Below are 19,713 nucleotides of genomic sequence, written 5' to 3' on the forward strand. Positions count from 1 at the left end.
GGAAACGGCCTCAAGTTGCGCCAGGGGAGGTTTAGGGTGGATACGAGGAGAAGTTTCTTCACAGAAAGGGCTGTCAAACGTTGGACCAGGCTGCCCAGGGCAGTGGTGGAGTCGCCATCCCTGGAGGTACTTCGGGATGGAGGCTGGTGTCCTCTCCCCGGTCACTGCCCAGGCCCTGCCAGGACGAGCCGGACCTCGCGGCCTGTGGCACCACCTTCCTGCAGCTGAGGGACCGGTTCCTCAGGCTGAGGAGCAGCTCCAGCCTGAGCAGAAACCATTGCAGACCATAGGATCACAGAAGGGTTTGGGTGGGAAGGGACCTTAAAGGCCACCCAGTGGCACCCCCTGCCCTGGGCAGGGACACCTCCCACCAGCCCAGGTTGCTCCAAGCCCCGTCCAACCTGGCCTTGAACCCCTCCAGGGATGGGGCAGCCACAGCTTCTCTGGGCAACCTGGGCCAGGGGCTCACCGCCCTCACAGCAAAGAGTTTCTTCCTCAGATCTCATCTCAGTCTCCCCTCTTCCAGTGGAAAACCCTTCCCCCTCGTCCCATGGCTCCCCTCCCTGCTCCAGAGTCCCTCCCCAGCTTTCCTGGAGCCCCTTTAGGGACTGGCAGGGGCTGGAAGGTCTCCGCGCAGCCTTCTCTTCTCCAGGCTGAACCCCCCCAGCTCTCTCAGCCTGTCCCCACAGCAGAGGGGCTCCAGCCCTCTGAGCGTCTTCATCATCCTCAGATGGACCTGCTCCAAGAGGTCCACGTCCTTCTTGTGCTGAGGGCTCCAGAGCTGGACACAGCACTCCAGGCGGGGTCTCACCAGAGCAGAGGGGCAGAATCCCCCCCCCCAGACCTGCTGGCCACACTTCTTTCAGTGCAGCCCAGGATGCGGTTGGCTTTCTGGGCTGCCAGCGCACGGTGCCTACCCATGTTGAGCTTCTCGCCCACCAGCCCCTCCGAGTCCTTCTCCTCAGGGCTGCTCTCAAGCCATTCTCCGCTCAGCCTGTATTTGTGCCTGGGATTGCCATGACCCAGGTGCAGGACCTTGCACTTGGCCTGGCTGAACCTCATGAGGTTCACGCAGACACGCCTCTCAAGCCTGTGCAGGTCCATCCACCCCATCCATCCCACCACAGGATGGGCCTTCTGGGAACACCGGAGCACTCCTTGTGGCAGGGGAAGCAGGGGCAGCCTGCAGACCCTCAGCTGCACACCCTTCCCTTCACACGCCAAGGGCATCAGCCTGTCTCCAAGGGCACAGTGAAAGGCTCCCTCTCCCTCCGCCTCCCACGCCCCTGTCCCATGCTGCGGCCCGTTCCTGGATCCCTTTTACCTGGCACGCACAGCCGAGGGCTCAGCGTTAGCAGAAAGCACCCAAATTCCCACAGGGTGGCTGGAGAGCTGATGACACGCTCCTGACACCATCGTACCCCCCGGGCCCAGCATCACCCTTGGCTGCTTCTCCCCACCCACTCCAGCCCATCCTCTCCAGACCCACATTAGTGCGCCTCCTCCGTCGCTCCCACACTCCCTTCCCTCCTGCCTTAGCGACTCTAAGCCTCTCTCCTTATTCTTCCCGCCCCTTCTACGCCGCACCTCACAACCGGCACCAGGCTGGAGCTCGCCCCTGGCTCCAAATGCAGCCTAGACGGGAGCCATTGCATCCTGCACTATTTCATCCCGCGGGGATGTACTTTATTTCTGCAGAGGCGGCTCTTGCTGCCCAGGGCAGAGCCCCCCGCGCAGCCCGCAGGACTGCAAGCTCACCAGCTGGGACGTGCTGCGTGGAGAGAGGCGGGTCCGCGGGCTCCTCCGCCATCCGTATGAGGGGAAAAACTGCCAACAGCAGGCGGCACGCTGCCCTTTCAGAACCGGCAACGCACAGGTGCAGGAAGAAGGCATTTAACTTAGACAATCTGAATTTATTGGTGCAAACATTAGAACTCTAGGTGAGGGGAAATATTCACAAGTTCTTGGAGGAAGTTGTCCGCGATGAAGGGGTGCCCTCAGCTGGCAGCCCCCGCTGCCCTACTCACTCCTATCGCAGTGTCACTTTCCGGAGTTCAGTCTTCATGGATGTTGAAAAGCTTTGCCACTTCATTGAGATCATCGTGCTCCTCCCCATCCTTGATGATCTGAAGGGAGGAAGAACGCGTTAAAACCTGCACGAACTAGAAAGAGCCGCTGCTGCAAGACTGTGCATGGTCCCCAGCCAACGTGACGGATTTCTTAGATCCTCTCTGAAACTGGGCTGGTGACAACTCAACTCAGGCAGTCCACGACACGACACCAGTACTTACCGCAGCCAAAATGAATGGGAGTCTTAAAGGGAGCATCACCTGGCTACAGGAATGGCTGGAGTTAAAACCAACCTCACTGTCCCTGCTTCTGATGGCTGGATTTCCCTTTACAGCTGGGGACAACAAGTATCCTCGAGAAGTGCTTCATCTCAACTCTGGGAAGATGAGCCAGTCTCTGCGCACTGACTGAGAGGAGCCAGTGTAAGGCGCTTAAACTTGCAAGCCCATCTTTTAGGCAACGAGACCGAGAGGCCCAGGAGCCCGTAGGTACTTGGCTCTGATTCGGGCAAGGGGCTGCTAAGGGAAGGACAGGATTTCTCTTTCACGGGGATGGGAGAAGTAACAGGTTTAAACTGCATCACGAAAGCTTCGCATTAGATACCAAGGGAAACCTCCAACATTGAGTTCATTTTGGGCCAGATCACCTGGGGATAACGTTTATACTTTACTGAAATTCTCCAAAGATGTTAAAAAAATGACCTAAGTACAGCTGATCTTACCTTGGAAGATGGAGACAGACTATGGGGGATGGAGACAGACTAAGCACCTACTCAAGGCTGCTTCTAACCCTGACTTTTTGTGGCCGTGTATCTAGGATGACAGACGTTTGACAGTGTTTTAGACACTTGTACGTTAGACAAAGTAGCACAAAACCAGGACATTTCACTGTGGTGCTCAGTCACGTGTGATTCTTGCCTGTACTCACTGCAGACCTGAAATTTCAGCCGTGCAAAGGCAAGGCTTGAAGGATAAACCCGATTCAAGTTGTTTCTGTAAAACTTTTGAACATGCAGAAGAGCACAAGGACACCTCCCATAATCCACGCGAGACGGGGCTACCACTGGACATTGCACAGCTCTGCTCCAGAAAGAGCATCTGCATTTACTTATTTTAAATTGGTAGATTGATTTTTCCACCGAGAAATCCCCCACCTAAGCAAGCCTCACTGTTCAGCAGCCTAGTCCTGTACTGACCTTTCGAGCAATGGGCATCCTGTTGAAGATGTTCCATAATACGATTCCTACCACAACTTTATCCCTGAGGTAGAAAATGACACCTTTGCCATAATCTTCTCCTTGCTTTGGAACTTGAGGCGTTGGTGAAGAGCTTGGGGAGATGCGAACATCCGAGGCTTCTGCTTCCGTTTCACTCTCTGATCGAATGCCCGTCCCTAACGCAAAGACAAGAGATATCAAACGCCCCGTGCAGAAGGAGGCAGCGGTATTTGCCTGTGACGGTGAAAGCAGACTAAAGAGAGGGGTTCTGTAAGAGACTGAGGTGTTTTCCTTCGAGTCGTGTCCAGCAATAGTTAAGTTTCAACAATGGAAGGAAGCAATCCTAAGGTGAAGCACAACGCTGACAATTCCCAACTTCCACCACCAAATGCAAGAGACAGAACAGTCTATTTCTTCCAGGTGGCACATACAAGATAAATATTCTTATACTCACACGATCTCTTTCGTGCAAAAATGATCATTTTATTGCTATGGAGGAAACTAGGCTTCACTGGGAAAAAAAGGTTTAGTTTTGGTAAATGAGTTACGTGGTGTCTTCTTGGAGGAATGTTATGTTTTAATCACATTTTAATATCAAAACCAGCCTTTAAAGCTTGGTCTAGAAAAGAGGCGAACAGACTGGTGTCTCCTAGCGCTCTACGCTGAGATGAGACTGATGCCGCGGCCACCACACGGAGCGAGACGCAGAAGCCTCCACGCACGCAGACAGCCCCCAGGCACGACCACAGCCCTACCTGATTGCTCCGTTGCACTTTTCGGTGTGTCTTTTGCTGTTGCTTTAGCAAAGACTCCTACTGTTGGCAAACTACTGTCAACAAGGCCAATGGCTTCGTACCCTACATTAGGGCCCAGATCGCTCCTAGAAATGAAGCGGAAAAAAAAAAAAAAATAATCATTTGTAGCATTAGTGAGACAAATACAAGGCAATTCCAGCCCCGAATCCTTACAGACGGTGTTGTGCGAGACAGAGCGTGGTACGCAGGAGAAACGACACACATCAGTCTCTTCTGCATGCATTAGGGTGGAACAAGGGGTGACGACACAGCATGTCCAAGCCATCAGTTTCCGAAGAAACCAGTTCAATGAACAAAAACTTTAAATACTTAAGGCCTGCTCCCTGGAAGGAAGCTGGGTGGCTTCCAAGAGCTGCATACATCTCGACCCTTTAGGAAGTCGCCCATCTGACCTCAGCACTCAAATGTGAGGATCAGGACGCAGTTAGCAGGGACTTGGACAAATCTTCTGTGTGCCTCCTTAGCAGGAACGGGCCGAGGAGACAGAGCTGGGACAGAAGCAAGCGTTCCTCTGGGTCCTGGCAAGACCATTTGACCAAACTCCTGGCAGTGCCGAGTTACAAGTACTAGACTTTGCAGCACAGACAATTATTTAGTGTATATTTCAGAAAAAGCATTGAAGGAATGTTAAAGAGAAGACCACACGCTGTAACACCTCCTTGAACTGAGCAGCAGCTGAATTTGAACCGGGGTGCTCATAGGAGTCAAAGCAGGTGTGGTTTGGGGCCCAGTAAGTACAATGTGTCTAAAGTGTTCCCAACGATGCTGAGGCAATAAATGCATCCCACAAACCAGTCTGGCTGTCTCTGTACGTACAGCGCTACCTTTTTGGCCAGAATCCTCCAGCACAGACTGGGGTTACTGGAAGGAGTACCGGCAACATGCCAGGTGCGCAGAGCCGGCACCCAGCAGTGGGTCAGTCAGAGCTCAGGAGGGATCCTGAACATCCTGGAAAGACGCAAGAGGAGCTCTTGCCGTTTGCCAGCTTTTTAGCGCGGGAGAAGGAAGTCTCACTCGGTGAGGGCCGGCAAACCCCCGAGTTAACACCTGTCAGCAAGACACGAGACCGCAACTCCCCGTGCCCCGACTGCCCGCATCTGTGTCACCGCCAGAGCGTCCTGAGGAAAGCGCACCATTAGAATGGATGCTTCTGTCTCCTCGTTTAGAAGTGACGTGAGGACCCTCTTCTGGGTCCAGAGCCCGTGCAGCATAGACCAAGCGTCCAGGTAAATGACAGCAAGTCGTAAAGAACTATTTTTGAGGGGGTTTCTCCGAGAAAAGTAAAACTCCTTTCCCTATAGTTAAAATTCCTGCTACCTTTGCATTTCTGATCTTGAGATAACAGGCCTTGGGATATTTTTTTGGGGTGTTATTTTTTGTTTGTTTGGCGGATTTTGTGTTTTGTTTTAAAAAGAACTTCAGAGATACAGCAGAACTGTCTCTTTTCTTGATACCCCTCTCTGGAAAACAACAAACTTCCACGTACACTCCTGGATGCAGGGATGTATCGCTACTAAAGCGTCAGTTCGGCTAATCAGCAGAGGTGCAACACAACTGACACCAACAGATTGCACTGGGGAGCTTCAGATAATTGCAACAGAAAAGCTGTTGCTAAGCCCAGCCTGTAAATTAGCCACCTCTGAGGAAAGAGGCTGCTCTTTATTGCTGCTTCCTTCACTGAGCAGGACTCAGGGAGAAACTGGGATCCTGCAGGAAGGAAAAACATTTCGGAGAGGTCAGGGCAGAGCAGCGGACGCTCAAATGCCCTCCCATTCCCTGAGCTTCTGGGGACAAGCCATACAAGGTATTTGCTGAAGTAATTTCACTACACTCTGGAAACAGAAACCTCTACAAGGTGTATCTTGTCACAGCTCCTGCCCCGTGGCCAAATAAGAAATGGCAAAAGAAGGAATCAACGTTACCAGAACATGGACTGATGCCAGTAGGGCTTTGCAGCTCCTGTCATGTTTTCTCCGGCTAGTCTTCCGCTCACGACAGCGTGGTCATGGTGCTCTACACGTCTCCTGCCTAGTTTGATATCATAGAAGCAAGCAGCATCCCCTGCCTTAACAAGAACCATTCTGTGAGGACTGAACATTGACACCGAAAGCTTAAATTAATGCACAAACAAAAAAGGCTTTGGGAAGAGAACAAAGCGGAACTACGAACTGAGTTTTTCTGACAAACCCCAAACACCCCCACTGCCTTTTCCCACTTCCCCAGGCTACAAAAGTCCCAGTTTCTCAGCACTTTTCACTGATCTTTGGAAAAATAAGACAGCACCAGGTATATTTTTCCAGAGGAATCCAAGTCTCGACTCCCACCAAAGGGACTCTTACGCAACAGAGTAATCCGTGCTATCTTTAGGTTACCCCAACTCCTCTTACACAGCATAAATATTCAAAAACTCGCAGAGTCGTTACCACAGCAACGAAGCGTGCCGTGGTGCATGAACAGACTCCACGGCTGCCGGCAGGATCTGCACTACAATTGGTCTCGTTACTTGCTATTTTTTGCCCCATTCACCTAATCAAGGTCTCCCAGCCCCCATAAGCGTGTGTATTCTGACGGCATCAGCATAACCAGCAGACGGGAAACTCCTCTGCACGTACTCACCACCCAGATATTGGAGCGTGCCTGCAGCTCCGCGTTCACCCTGAACCCTCCGAAGTCCGAGTCCACCTCCAGCCCAGCTGACTTTGCTAACTCCACGTTAGGCTCCAGCCCTACTGCAGCCACAATATGATCCGTCTCCACCTGTTTGGGAATTCGTCATTATTATCTTAATCCTCTCAATGCCCCTGCCAACTTCACCCTCTCCCTGCTTTTAAATTTACCTTTCGGCCATCTTTCAGTTTAATCACCAGCCGATTGCCAGAGACAGAGACAGACTTGACCACGGCATTAGGCATGACATTAACGCCCTCTGGAAAAAAACACAGGAAACAAAACTGCTTGCTCGGGGGCAGACAGATTTCAGCTGAAGGGGCATCTTTGGTGCTGCTGTGGGCAGAGCAGCGGCCAGGTGAGGAACCAAGGGAGGGACCACCTTATCTTTGCTGCATGTGCCAGCAGTTTGAGTTAAGTGTGAGAAAGAACCCCGGCTAAAAAGTTTGAAAGAGCTACTTAAATGATAACCAAAAGTACAAGTCTCATATGATGACACGGTCACATCCAAAAGAACTCCCCAAGGCAGGTCTTCAGGCACCAAGGACATCCAGTTACCGACTGCTCTGTCACAGCCAGACCCAGAGGTCCGACAAGGCAACTTCCATAACAACAGAATGTAACTCAGACCTGGGGGTTATCAGCCCCTGCAATCTGCAGCCCAAGCTACAGCCCTCCTCCCTCTCTCCCCACTCCACCTACCACTGCACAGGAATCGATTCCGCACTCGATACGGCAAATGGAAGAAAGGTGTCTCAGATCCTTACCAACTTTATCAGCTAAACACTAGAGCAGCTGGCCTTACAAAGGTGTACGCATAAGGTGTGGGGCTACCCGACCCTTCTCGCAAAGTCGCTCTGGGATGACTGCATTGGGCTGTCAGAAGTAACGTTATTCGAGGCTAGAGCAACTCAGAAGAGGACAGGCAGCTATTGTAAGGCAACTTTGGTTCCAGACTACAGAGGCCGTTAAATAACTCCAAGTATGGCAGTAGGGATCATTCTGTGCAGGAACAGAGGGAAAAATCTCACTGGCACCAGCACGTAGATTTGCTTGGCTGTCCCAGAGGAACTCCTAAGGAGCCAGAGATTCACGGCAGCTCTGTGCTACCCACGCTGCCTGAACCGCAGCTTGTTCTGTTCTGCACCCAGGCCACCTTGCAAGGGACCCAGCCTTCCTGGGGCTCCACTGTCACAAGCGGCAGAGAGCTGTATTTCACGAGGAAGAGCTACAGCAGCCACTGGCCTAAACAGCACAGCTCTGCCTCTGGCCGAGGAGGAGCACTGAAGTGTAGCTTCACCTCTTCTGACTTTCTCTGTGGTCCAGTTGCTCAGATATTCAGGCAAGACTTTGCCCATATTGCCGTTCTCTGGAAAGAGCTGAATCACCTCCAGGCCTCTGGTTCGTGCTGGAAGGAAAGCAAAGAGCAGGCTTCTTACAACCAGGGATGAAGAGCAGCAGCACAGACTTCAGGACACAAGCATATGCTTTACTTTACACAAGGAGCTTGACAGAAGTTTCCAAAACTCGGAGTTCTGGCTCCCAGATTTTCCACAGGAGTCACAAAGTGACTGTCCGCTGTTTCACACACACCTGCAAACTCTAGGATATCAGACAGCAGGCTTTTCCCCAAAATACTAAGTATTTTACTTAAAACTTCTCTTATTAAAAAAATTATCATAAAGACACTACTCAAAAAGCTGCGCACCCTTGACAGCAAGAATCCAGTGGTTCACCACCTCTTTGGCATAATCATTTTAGGGTGGCTTTTAGCGTCAAGAGAGCAAATATAACTTTTTCCAAGGTGGAATGACTTTGCAACATGCAGAGCAACTGCAGAGCTTCCAGAGGCCCCAGCTCACAGAAACCTTTGTGGTCAGGGGCTGTTTGACAGCTAACGAGAGGGAAAATGGAAAATCAGGTCAGGCCACACAGACAACAAAACACACGTGCATTAAGGTTACTTCAGGCAAACCACAGGTTGTGCAAACACTCAGCAGTCGGGGAATGAAAAGGACGTTTCTAATGCCCGGCTGCTTACAGTCAATGTCTATCGCTTCTGTCAAGGTGCCAGCTGAAGACCAGCTGCCTGCAGAAGCACACTTACCTCTTCTTCCCAGAGCACAGGCCAGCTCACTGCCGAGGAAACCCCCACCGATAATCGTGATGGACTTGACTTCTCTTGAAATCTTCTCCAGGCTTTTGAAGTCCTCAATCTGAAAGAAGATTTATTCTCATTTTAAATATCCTCCAAGAGGAATGGCAGGCATATTTTTCTCCAATTTCTCCCTTTGAAATAAAAGCAAGTCTCTCTCCAGCTTAGAAAGGGAAACCTGTTGCTCCTTCCTCTTGTTCGTCTATTGCACAGACAAAACTCTGAGGCTTCCTAATGTTTGTGCAAACTTTGCCCTGTCCAGGCAACCTCAGAGTCCTGCAGTTTCCCCTAACTTTCAGGAAAAATGACAATGAAATTTCTAGACACAGAGGTACTGCAGCACATCCACACAGTACTACAAGGATGGCACAGCTCGCATCACCCATCTGTCCCCTCCCGCAGCTGAGCGGGCCAGACCTTAGGGGAAGCCCGGCACAGAACAGAAAGGTCCCATAAGGCTTCCTATTCCTGAGTCATTCCCTGAACTGGACCAAGCAGAAGGCTGCATGCCTGTTCTAAATGCCGTGCTTTCAAGCAAGTGCAGTATGTCAATAAAAAGCAACTCTGCAGCAAAAAAACCCAGAAGACCATTGACTGACTTCCACGTCTTTTATTCACTTTGTCCCAAGGCACAGGATGAAGGTGAAGAAATGCCAGGAAGGAGGCACGGATATCAGCTTATTGGTTCATCAGAAAAACTATCGAAGCCAATCCGAGAGCTAAGATGAACACTCAACTTCACACTCAGCTAAAATTTCGGAGCATGAGAGTAGTCTCTGTCCTGGCTCAGGCCAAAGGCCAACCTCTCGCCCGTGTGCTGCCGAACTGCGGCATACACTTACTCCAGAAGTGTGTCGGGCCGGAGCACTACGCTAGCTTCCTGCGGCTGCTCGCGGTCCTGAAGGCACACCCTGCCTACAGTCCAAACGGACTCGCAGACCTTACATTGCTCCTGTTTTTAAAAGGCCTGGAAGGCGCAGCAAAGTCATACAGAAGGGAAACTAAAAAAAAAAAAATAATAAAAAAAAAATCACACATTATTACAGCTCTCAGGCCTGAGGCAAACAGAAGAACGGCCTAGCAGACTCTACCCTGTTTACCTGCCTGGGGAAAAGGAATAAATAGCAAATGGACTCCTGGACACCAGCTGGGGGAAGCAGCTGCCAAGGCAAGGCTGTCCTGGGCCCAAAGCAGAAGAGTTAAAAAGCTGAAAATAGTGGTAGTGGCTCTGATTATTTTTCAGCCTCACCCCAGGACTAGCAGCACCTGGAGATTACCTTTCGGAACAGCGTCAGCCTTTGTTGTACATCTTTTCCTGCTCTTTCAATGGCGGGTAAGTTCCTTGGAGAACCACCTGAGGACAAGGGCAGAAAGAGAGCCTAATGATACCATGGCCATGCCACTGGCTACCCAGACAACGCAAAGCTGTGATCCGGACTGTGCTTCGCAAACTGTTATGCTCTATTTCCTGTTGCTGTCTGGGTTTTTAACATGAAAGACCTTCTGTGTGAGCAGTAGGTGACCCAACAGCCACCCAGGGCAAAAAGACCTAACACTTCACACCTTGCTCCGCTGACTGGAGACAGCCAGCTCCACTTTATCCGCAGGGGGCTGCACAACTCCCAGCGTTAGGTGCTGCAGCAGTGCTCTGCCCAAGCAAGAGCCGGTTGTTCTGCTCGCTGCTGCTGCAGGCAGGATTTGAAGAGGCTGGCCTAGGCAGGAGCTCCTTGCTGGGCTACTGGGGAAGTCACCTTTTCCTCCTTCCCTGCTGATTTGCACAGGACAAAACTTTGAACGTCCCAGAGAAGCTGGCTGATGTGAGGGAGGTGAAAAACCCAGTGGCGTGGTTGTCTGTATGACTGTCCTTCACGTGACTGCTCTGCCAAGTGTCTGACGCATACTGTGGAAACTTTCTTGTCAAATAAATGCCACTGAAATAAAAAGGCTGTGACAAGACAAAGAACAAAGAGGAAAAAACCCAAAAACTTACCAGTGGCAATTAGACATTTGTCATAGGATATCTGGGTACCATCATTGAGTTTCACTGTGTTGCCTCTAACATCCATATGCACAACCTGCAAAATTAAACAAGCAGGAGAGCTCAAGCTTCCATGGGCTGTAGGCCATTTGAGTTCAACTGCACAGACTAGTCATTAGAGAAGCAAACTTGGAAGTAACATTCTGCCACCTTTAAGTTTAGGGGGGGTAGGAGTGGGGAAAGGAGAAGACTGGAAGTAGGAATTAAGAAAACATCTTTGGCAACCATCATAGATCAGGCTGATCTTCCCAGGATCTGAGTCTAAGAAATGGACTCAGACACCAAGTGCAGCTCAGCAGTAAGAGGAGTCCCTTAAATTTTATTTCAGAAACATATAAAAACTGAGGAAGAAAATATATTAGAAGCCTCACATAAACTTTTCCACCTTCCTGCTGCTTCTGCACCATGCTTTTGCTCATATTATAACCCATTACTTGGATCATTTTACTCTCCTTACCTCACCCTCTGACCGATACATAGCCTAGTTCATCATATACACTTTTCCCACACTTGTACACGCTCTCCTTCCTCCTCAGCCAACCCTCCACACCACCAGCTACAGCTGTTTAGTTTCAGCTTAGAGCACAGGCTCTGCTTGGGAAGAAGCGTATGACGCCAGAACAACAGCGAGTGCTGTACCCACCTTCTTGCCACAGAGAACTGCTACTCCACCATTTTCGACGAAAGGCAGATCACGAACAGGCACATAGAATGACGGTGGCTGGAAATATATACTGAAAAAAGCTCCATTATCAAACGGGTTCCACTCTCTCCGCGATACCAGCTATTCAGCAGTTACCAATGATACAAAGATAACTCTATGCATCCATAACGAGCTCCAGAATTCTTATTTACCTATTTTTAAAAATTAAGGTCTTCACACTGTTGAAGTTCAAGGGTTTAGAACAGTAAGGCTTTATCACAAAAGTCACAAGAATCCAATACGATCCAGGGTCCCTGGAGCTCTACTTTAAACCCTCACCGTTGCTATTAACTTCTTTCACAGGATTTCTGCCAGCGGTGGTGCATGTCTGAGGCAATCACAGCAAGACTCATGAGGTATTAAGTACTGAGCTAACTCACATGTGCAAAACAGCACTCTTGACAACTGCCAGCGCTGCCACACCTTTCGGTCTGCTCTTAGTGCTCGACTGACCTGTCTGTAACATCTCAGCGTCTCTGGGAAGCCAGGCTTCACCAGTCTGCAGCCTGCGTCAGGGAGACTCGCGGACGCCACAGGGTAGTCAGTCAGCTGCTCCAGCGCAGACCACCACACGGGCTCTGCACACAGCATGCACTGCTCCGTCCCCTCTTCCATCAGCCCAGCGACAACGCACGCAGGCACACACGCACCCCAGGGCTCTCTCTGGAGCAGGCAAACACAAAAATCTACCCAGCGGTTTGTCCACACAGCACTCGGGTCCCTCATAGCTCTGCAGTGGCTCTCTCACAAGAGCAGTTTGATCATGGTCAACTTTTCCTTAAACACCTCCTTCATCCTTGCTACCCGTAAGTGACACATACCTCCTCTCCTTGCCATTCCACTGTTTGAACCGCAGAGTCTCTGTCACTTTTGGATCATCTGAAAACCATAGTTCTTTGGAAAGAGGTGGACGCATATAGGGCAGGGCAGGATCTTCAGACACAATCAGCACCTTTAATCGGTCATTAAACACATCAGCTGTACCAATGGCAGGCAAATGGCAAAACACACAACAGAGGCTCTGAAGCAAGCACAGTACTCAGCCATCCGCACAGCTCTGCTCCAAAACAGGGCATCTCTTACCCGGGCACCAGGGTCGCGAGCCCGAATGGATCTGGCAGCAGCAAAAGCAGCAGTTCCTCCACCGATCAGCAGGAAAGGAACGTGAGACGGGACCTCAGGGCGAGCCCCCGGAGCTGCAGGTGACAGACCGGACAGCTTACTGCAAACTCAGCAGGGAAAACAGCCCAGCCCCAAGGAACAGAGTATGGCACCAGATGCCTGTCACATACAGACCTCCTTTGGCAAATTGCCCTTCGAATACCTTCTCTTCCCCTTCCCTTCCATCCCAGTATAAAGCACTATGCTGCTGCTTCACTCAAAGCTGGCTCCCTGCATACATCAAACTGTCAGATTTCAGCAAGTTAATTTTTGTAAGCTAGATCTGCACAGCTGAGCTCCTTGGCAATGGCAGAGTTTTGGAATAGGAAAGAATGCTGCTTACATTTGCACAGCTGGGTGATGTGGTTGCAAAATCAAAGACCCACAAAGTTCACTTCCCGCATTCAATACACAATTTCAGAAGCTTCGTGTGACATCAGGACACACTCCGTACAGTAGATTCAGGATAGCAAAAACATGTTTGGCCTCTATTCTGGCCAAACACTGCACTAGAGGTCCAACATTTGGGTTTTACAGCAAGTGCCAGTTTGCTAAGCTAGCAAGAGGGACTTAGCCAAAAGATTATTCAAGCACCAGGAGAAGAGATATGGCCTGGGTGTCATTCAAACCAGAAAACAATTTTCAAAGTTATATTTGGAAAATACAAACTGCAAAGTGTTCGATCTAGCTGCATGTCATCTTTAGGAACACAAATCAACTTGTGAGCAAGACCAAAACTCTGCACTGGCCATTCAGAGAACGGTTTATAAGAAAGTAAAGTTCCCTAAAATGCCAAGGCAAATTTTTCTGTAATTGTATTCTGAAAGGAGGCCAACTTTCGGGTCCCTACCAGAATGCACTTCCTCCCACATGGAGGTCCCGTTTCTAAGCAACACATGGTTAAACCGTATGTAGGAATAAAACAGTCAGTTAAATATTACCATCAAGACTCACCTCTTGTGCCCCGAGAAGCAGCATCCGTACCTGGAAGAGAAGACACTGACTTACTCGGCGAAGCACAGGCTACCAAGGATATCCCAGTTGGGAAGCTGCGGCTCCGGGCTGACTCAGGGAGACCACAGGATTACCTCCGCTCTAAAGGGACCAACTCTCCAGAAACGTCGACTTACCAAGACCTCGGCTTCAGCATTGAGGCTCTCACTCTGCTCTCCAGCCTCAACCCTGACAAACACGTGTTATCCTCTCCCTCAAACCAAGCCGTTTGCTGTCCTGTCTGCAGGATGTTCTTTCTGTTGGTTTCCTAGTAAAGCGACATAACGCACCCTATCCTCTATCACCTAAAGCCACTGTCAGTAGGAAGTGTATCAACCTCAACGCTTCGGACACAGCAGCTTGAGATCTCGCACATTTAAAAGATACCTTCAAGGTCTGTGGTCCACACAGAGCCCACAAAGCATCATCAAGAGCCTCACTAATTGTCCCAATTCCTCCCTCTACATGGTAGCCCAAGCACGATACTTCTTGCAGGCCCAGCCCACTATGCACGGGACAGGATTTTGTGCTGGCAGACCATATCATCCCTTTGGAATCACAATGTCTCTGCCAGACTGCGTAAGGGTAAAAACCAAAAGCGGGGCTAACTCTTTTCTCCTTTTATCACAGAAGGCATAAACGGCAGGAAGGAGCCCTGAGAGATAACCTACTTTATCCTCACGATTATCTGTAAAACAGAGCCTTGTTCTGGGTCATGGAAAGCTAGCACCATCTTCTGTGCGGGGAAGACATGGGAGCTCACAAACAACAGAATGCGCCGGGAATTGACAATGCTGTGAAGGCGCAGCTTATGCTAACCTGTGTTTTCAGAAAGGCTCTGTTCCATTTGTTTTAGAGGTCTCAAGTTCACAGCTTACAAAAAACAGGCCCAAACCTAGAACTAGCAGGCTAGTACCCACCAGGAGACGATTCACTGTCTTGAGATCGCGCAGTTATTGTTGTGACACGGCTGGTGAATCGCTCTTTGTTTTCTCTCAATGATCTGTATACCTGGAGAGAGACAAGGAGATTTTTACCTTGCATATCTTACAGCATCAAGGCACAATTCTGCCTCTCCCCCTCGACAGGCTTTTGTCTATCCTGCTTGCTCAGAAAAGCCGTCTGCTTTCAATTAAAGCACACAGATCAAAACATACCTCACTGAAAAAAGTGCCCATAAAGGTACGTATGCATAGCTACCAGAGGAACGCACTCAGAAAATTATCTGCTCTCCATATGATGGATCTCAGTGGCCTGGTTGCTTTCCATAAGCAAGCATCAACCTTTCTGCAGGTGTTTGGCCTTTGGGCCGCAGACCTCTTTCAAGAGGAACCAGGTCCAACAAAGCAAACGCAGTCAAACAAACCCCAAAAGGCTATTTGCAAGCTGTGCCGTGCGCCAAGGCCTAACACAAGGCTGCAGAAAAGGAAGACAAATTCACGGCAAAAAGCAAATCCCAGCTTCAAAAACCTAGAGCAGCTGGAGAGAACAAGTAAACAACCGCACTGGCTCTCCTTGGGCCAGATGTTACAGGCAGGGTGGGAGCAGCGGTAACATCACTGATGTTAGCAGCACTCCTCGGACACGGGAACGTGGCTCTTCTAGGTAACTGCCTTCAGCTGGAAGAGATTCCCGTGTCCGAACGCTGACCTTCCGGCTATTTGTCTGTTAAACAGTATAAGCACAGTCTGCGTGTTCTGGGGATACAATTTGGTGGTGCGGACAAGGAGGGAATGTCTTTTAAGACTACCAATTTTTCTTGGAAGTTAACACGAAATGTAGAGGAGCAAAAGACAACGAGACTGCTGGAAGCAGGTCACAGCATGATATTTTCCCCCAATTAACAAATGAGAGGGAAGCAAGCAGTTTTTTAAAGGCAAAACCTAGCCTTGCTGGTAATCCATATCACGTGTGCACAACATTAACTTTCTTATAAAAGAGAAAAAAACCCTATCAAGACAGTCTGAAACAACTGTCTATCCAATTACTGGATTTTGAGTTGTGGAAGAATATTAAAACTGGAACATTTCCAGCAAGAAATAAAAGCCTCTTAAATGTAAAGGCACAACAGGTAATGCTGCAGCTGATGCCAAACCGCTTGCTGTTAGCTAACCGAGTGTTATGACATCCAAACTGTGTCTGAACAAAAGTTAATTCCTCTGGGGAACTGAAATCTCTTTTACTCCCTAGACATTTTGCATTTTTCCAGTCTCCACAAAAAGGTGTTTTCCGACATCGCAAATAGTCTCAAACGAGAACTGAGGAATGTAATGCCAGGCACAGAAACGAGCACAGGCAGACAAAAGCATATCCAGGGAACTGAAACAATGTCAAAAATAGCAGAAAACAGGAACTCATCAGTGCTGAAACGCAAGACGATATTTTCAAAGCCTTTTGCTTAAGCATATAAAAGTCAAGGTTAACAAAACTACCTCCGCTTTTGCAAGCAGAACCATGAATTTTTTAAGCAAGTCTGAAGGGCAACATCTAGCAAATTAAATCTGATCCCTTAGAAAAAAAAAAAATGACCATTATATACATGCAAAATTCCAAATCAGGTCTTCAGGATAAACTTTTCCCAAAGGACAATGCCAAGTTCTTTCTAGTCAGAAATATAGCTGTGTATTTTGCCAGATCAGAGTGATATTTCCATCCTCTTCTCTGAAGAAATCACAGACGAGTTTTCTTTTCTCTGGAATGCTTATATTTAGTTGATTATCTCCTTTTCCTGTATGCCAACATTACTGGTATCAGAATGGACGTGTTAATTTGTGCCTTTCTGATGGTTACAAATCGAAGATGGCCAGTTCTGGTTTTAGATTAATCTAATATAGAAAATTTAATTCCAAAGCAATTTTTTTTCACACTAAGAACTACACTGAGAATATCAAATTTGTAAGCTTAAATTATTTGTCAACGTTCCCCGACATTAAGCGTCTGAGGCCAGGAGGCACAAAGACAGTTAAGTTGAAGTAAATGGCGAACTTGGTGTGACATACAGAACGGTACCCTCCCCCCGCCCTCTCACCCAATTAAAACACATTTATTTAAGCATCTTACATAAGCTCCAGTCCCAGTGACTGTTCCTCCTACAATTAAGTATAACAATAGGTTGCTGCCAGCTTTGCCAGGAACACCTGAAGACGTCAGTGATCTAGAAGGGCATCTTAGATGATGGCATTGCAAAACTGTAGGTGAAGACAGGCAATGAAAGAGAAGAGAGGGAAAGAGCGGACTATTAAGAAGGATTCTTGATTAAACAGATCTTGGGAAAAGCAGAATGTCCTTTGTAATTTCAGTTACCTTGTTTGTCACAAAAGGCACAAGAAGGTAAAGGGAACAGGAAAAGACTTTTCCTCCGTGCACCATTTTGATATTTTATTTTTTTTTATTTCCCAGGAGCCTTCTGCATGCGAAGAGTTTCATTAGGAGAAAATCAGGACTTAGAACTTTTAATTAATATGATCCTCTAAGAGAACGAATTTTGAAACAAAGATTTGTGTGATGTAAACTTCGGACCCTTCCACTCCTAGGTAACGCGGCTGCTCTTCAGCTGCCTGAACGTAATTTACTCTCTAAGTTGGGCTGAAAAGCTTTATTCTTTTGAATCTTTTGAGAAGGACACAAATGCGTGCTCACCGCTTTTGGGTTGCTTTGGTGTACTTACACAAGCTGAACACTGATGCTCTGAATTGAGATTTGGCAAAGAATGGTTTACGTTGGTATGAAAAGTATATGCCATAAAACTGCCCCTGAACTATATGCTACTATCACATACAAGACAACGGACAGAACCATGGTTGATCATAGAATGTAAAAAAACAGTGCCTTTATAGTAAAAAAAATATTAAAAAGTAACTGAAATTACAGTAAAAAAATAATTATCATAAAGTTAATTTCCAGCCAGCTCAGTTAGCTCCCCGTGAAGTTTTCTGAAGGATGAAATAGCTACAGAGATAAAAAGCTAAGTAGAATTAGCTGAAGTACAGCGAACACTTGACAGGAGAGATGTATTGCAGCTTCTTTCCGTGAGCTACCTTTCTACTTACATAGACACCCGCTCCCAATGTTGACAAGCCCACAATAAGGACAAAAACAGAACTATCGCCTTTGCCCCCGGGCACACCAGAGCTAGCCACTTGTCTGCTCATCTGCAGTTTTATGGGAACATTCCAGCGCTGTAACAAGTTGCCTAAGGAACACAATTTATTAGAGAAAAAACACAAAAAGACTGTCAATACAGAGTTATGTTTTGAAATTTAGAGACCAAGTAATTTCTGAAACCAAGTAAACAAGCTACTTGTTTGAAACGCCCGGTACCACATCTGAGTGACTGCAGTATATTATTCTCTGCCACAACAAACGGCTCCAGGCAGCTGTGGAAACCAAAAACATCTGTAAGATCAAAGACTAACTGAACAAATTAACAGCAGAAACATCTACTGGGAAGCTAGAAAGCCTGTCTCCAGCTGAAGGAGCCTTCGAGCTACATATCGCTGGCAGAGCACATCACAGATGCGCGTACTGCACGTTCGCTGTGCTTACGCCCTTCTCTCGGCCTCTCGGTGGAGGTCTACAGATGCACTTTGCTCGGCCACGCGCGAGCAGAGGCTAGCGTAACCTGGTTAGGGCGAGCGGTAGGTACAGTTATACCAGCAAACAGGCCCTTTGCCAACGCTGATTATTCCACCAAGGTAAACTATGAGCAGAAAGAGGCTTCTGCTGACAGAAGGGGGATCCCAAATGAAAAGGAGCAGCAGGGCTTGCCAACCCAGGTGAGGGCATTACCAGCATGCCAGCCAGGCAAAGAGCGCATCTAGCCGAACAGCTATATAACGGGGAGGTTGTTTTGTTTTTTTTTTTTATTACAATTTAATTACAGACTCCCGCCTGTCCCAATTAGGTCTCTAAATGGAGCGGTGGCGGTGATGGCTCCGAGCGCCGTTCCCAGCTCGGCTGCAGAGCTCGTTCCCACCCGCGCAGGGAACACCCTCCTCCCCCGACACCAACCTGCTGAACCCCTTTGCCCCCTTTGCCCAAACGCGCACCTTTGTGAGACAAACCCGCAGCAAAGCCGCGGCCATCCGAAGGGATACAAACCTGCCGAACGGCTCCAGCCACCCCACGGGTTCCCAAAACACACAAGTTTTCCCCCCCGTGCCCGGGGGCCGAGCCCCCCCGCCCCGCGCCCCGGCTCCGTGCCGCCACCGCGCCGTTTCCCACCCACCGGCCTCCTCCGGCGGTGGAGCGGAGCCGCCCGGCGCCTCGGTGCTCCGAGGGCAGAGCAATGGCCCCGCGCCCCTTCCGCTGCCGAAAGCGGTTTTTTTGCCTAATTATGTCAAATTGCCTCTTCATCCGGCAGCGGTCAGCGCCGCCGGAGCCGAAGGACGGCTGCCCTCTGTCCGCCTAACGGGAGCCGAGAGCCCCCGAGCGAGCTGCAGCTCGGGAAACCGGCGGTCCCCGACCGCGGTCTGTCCCCTCGGTCACCGGCCCGGCGGGGAGGGGGAGCCGGGCCGCCGCTTCGCCTGGCCGCGGGAAGGGGCGCCCGGACCCGCCGGTGGGAGGAAGCCAGCTACGGGGACCGCTCCCGCCGCCCTCACGGAGCCCCCGCCCGGACTCAGGCCTACCGCACCGGCAGGGCCCCACCGGCGCTCCCGCCGCCGTACCGGGGCAGACTGACCCCGGTGCCGGCCCCGACTGACCTGCGGCGGCTCGTCCCCGCGGTGCGGGGCTGAGGGGGCGCAGGGCACGCACCACCCCCCCCGCAGCAGCGGCCACGCTGCAGCGGAACATGTCGCCGGTCGCCTCCCGCCGCTGCCGGCCCCGCCGCCCCGCACCGCGCCTGCGCCGCCGCCCGCTCCCCATTGGCTGCTGCCCCTCGAGCCCGCCCCTTCC

General features: G+C 49.8%; 1 protein-coding gene across 2 annotated transcripts; it reads right to left on the reverse strand.

Moving 5' to 3' along the window:
• Nucleotides 1-1,898: 1,898 nt before the first annotated feature.
• Nucleotides 1,899-19,669, reverse strand: AIFM1 (apoptosis inducing factor mitochondria associated 1). 2 transcript variants are annotated; one of them, XM_063345985.1, is made up of 17 exons: nucleotides 19,521-19,669; nucleotides 16,879-17,006; nucleotides 14,739-14,829; nucleotides 13,780-13,809; nucleotides 12,748-12,860; nucleotides 12,486-12,616; nucleotides 11,605-11,695; nucleotides 10,914-10,998; nucleotides 10,201-10,277; nucleotides 8,876-8,984; nucleotides 8,069-8,176; nucleotides 6,939-7,027; nucleotides 6,718-6,858; nucleotides 6,024-6,166; nucleotides 4,042-4,166; nucleotides 3,266-3,462; nucleotides 1,899-2,126 (listed from the first exon to the last, which is right to left on the reverse strand). In XM_063345985.1, the coding sequence occupies exons 1-17, from the start codon at nucleotides 19,609-19,611 to the stop codon at nucleotides 2,055-2,057; spliced, it is 1,821 nt and encodes a 606-aa protein (XP_063202055.1). In that variant the 5' UTR covers nucleotides 19,612-19,669; the 3' UTR covers nucleotides 1,899-2,054. The 2 variants fall into 2 exon arrangements, with proteins under 2 accessions (XP_063202055.1, XP_063202054.1); XM_063345984.1 differs by lacking the exon at nucleotides 16,879-17,006 and adding an exon at nucleotides 17,868-18,010.
• Nucleotides 19,670-19,713: the final 44 nt, after the last annotated feature.

The sequence above is a fragment of the Chroicocephalus ridibundus genome, chromosome 9 (assembly GCF_963924245.1).
Source record: "Chroicocephalus ridibundus chromosome 9, bChrRid1.1, whole genome shotgun sequence".
In the NCBI taxonomy this organism is placed as follows: Eukaryota; Metazoa; Chordata; class Aves; order Charadriiformes; family Laridae; genus Chroicocephalus; species Chroicocephalus ridibundus.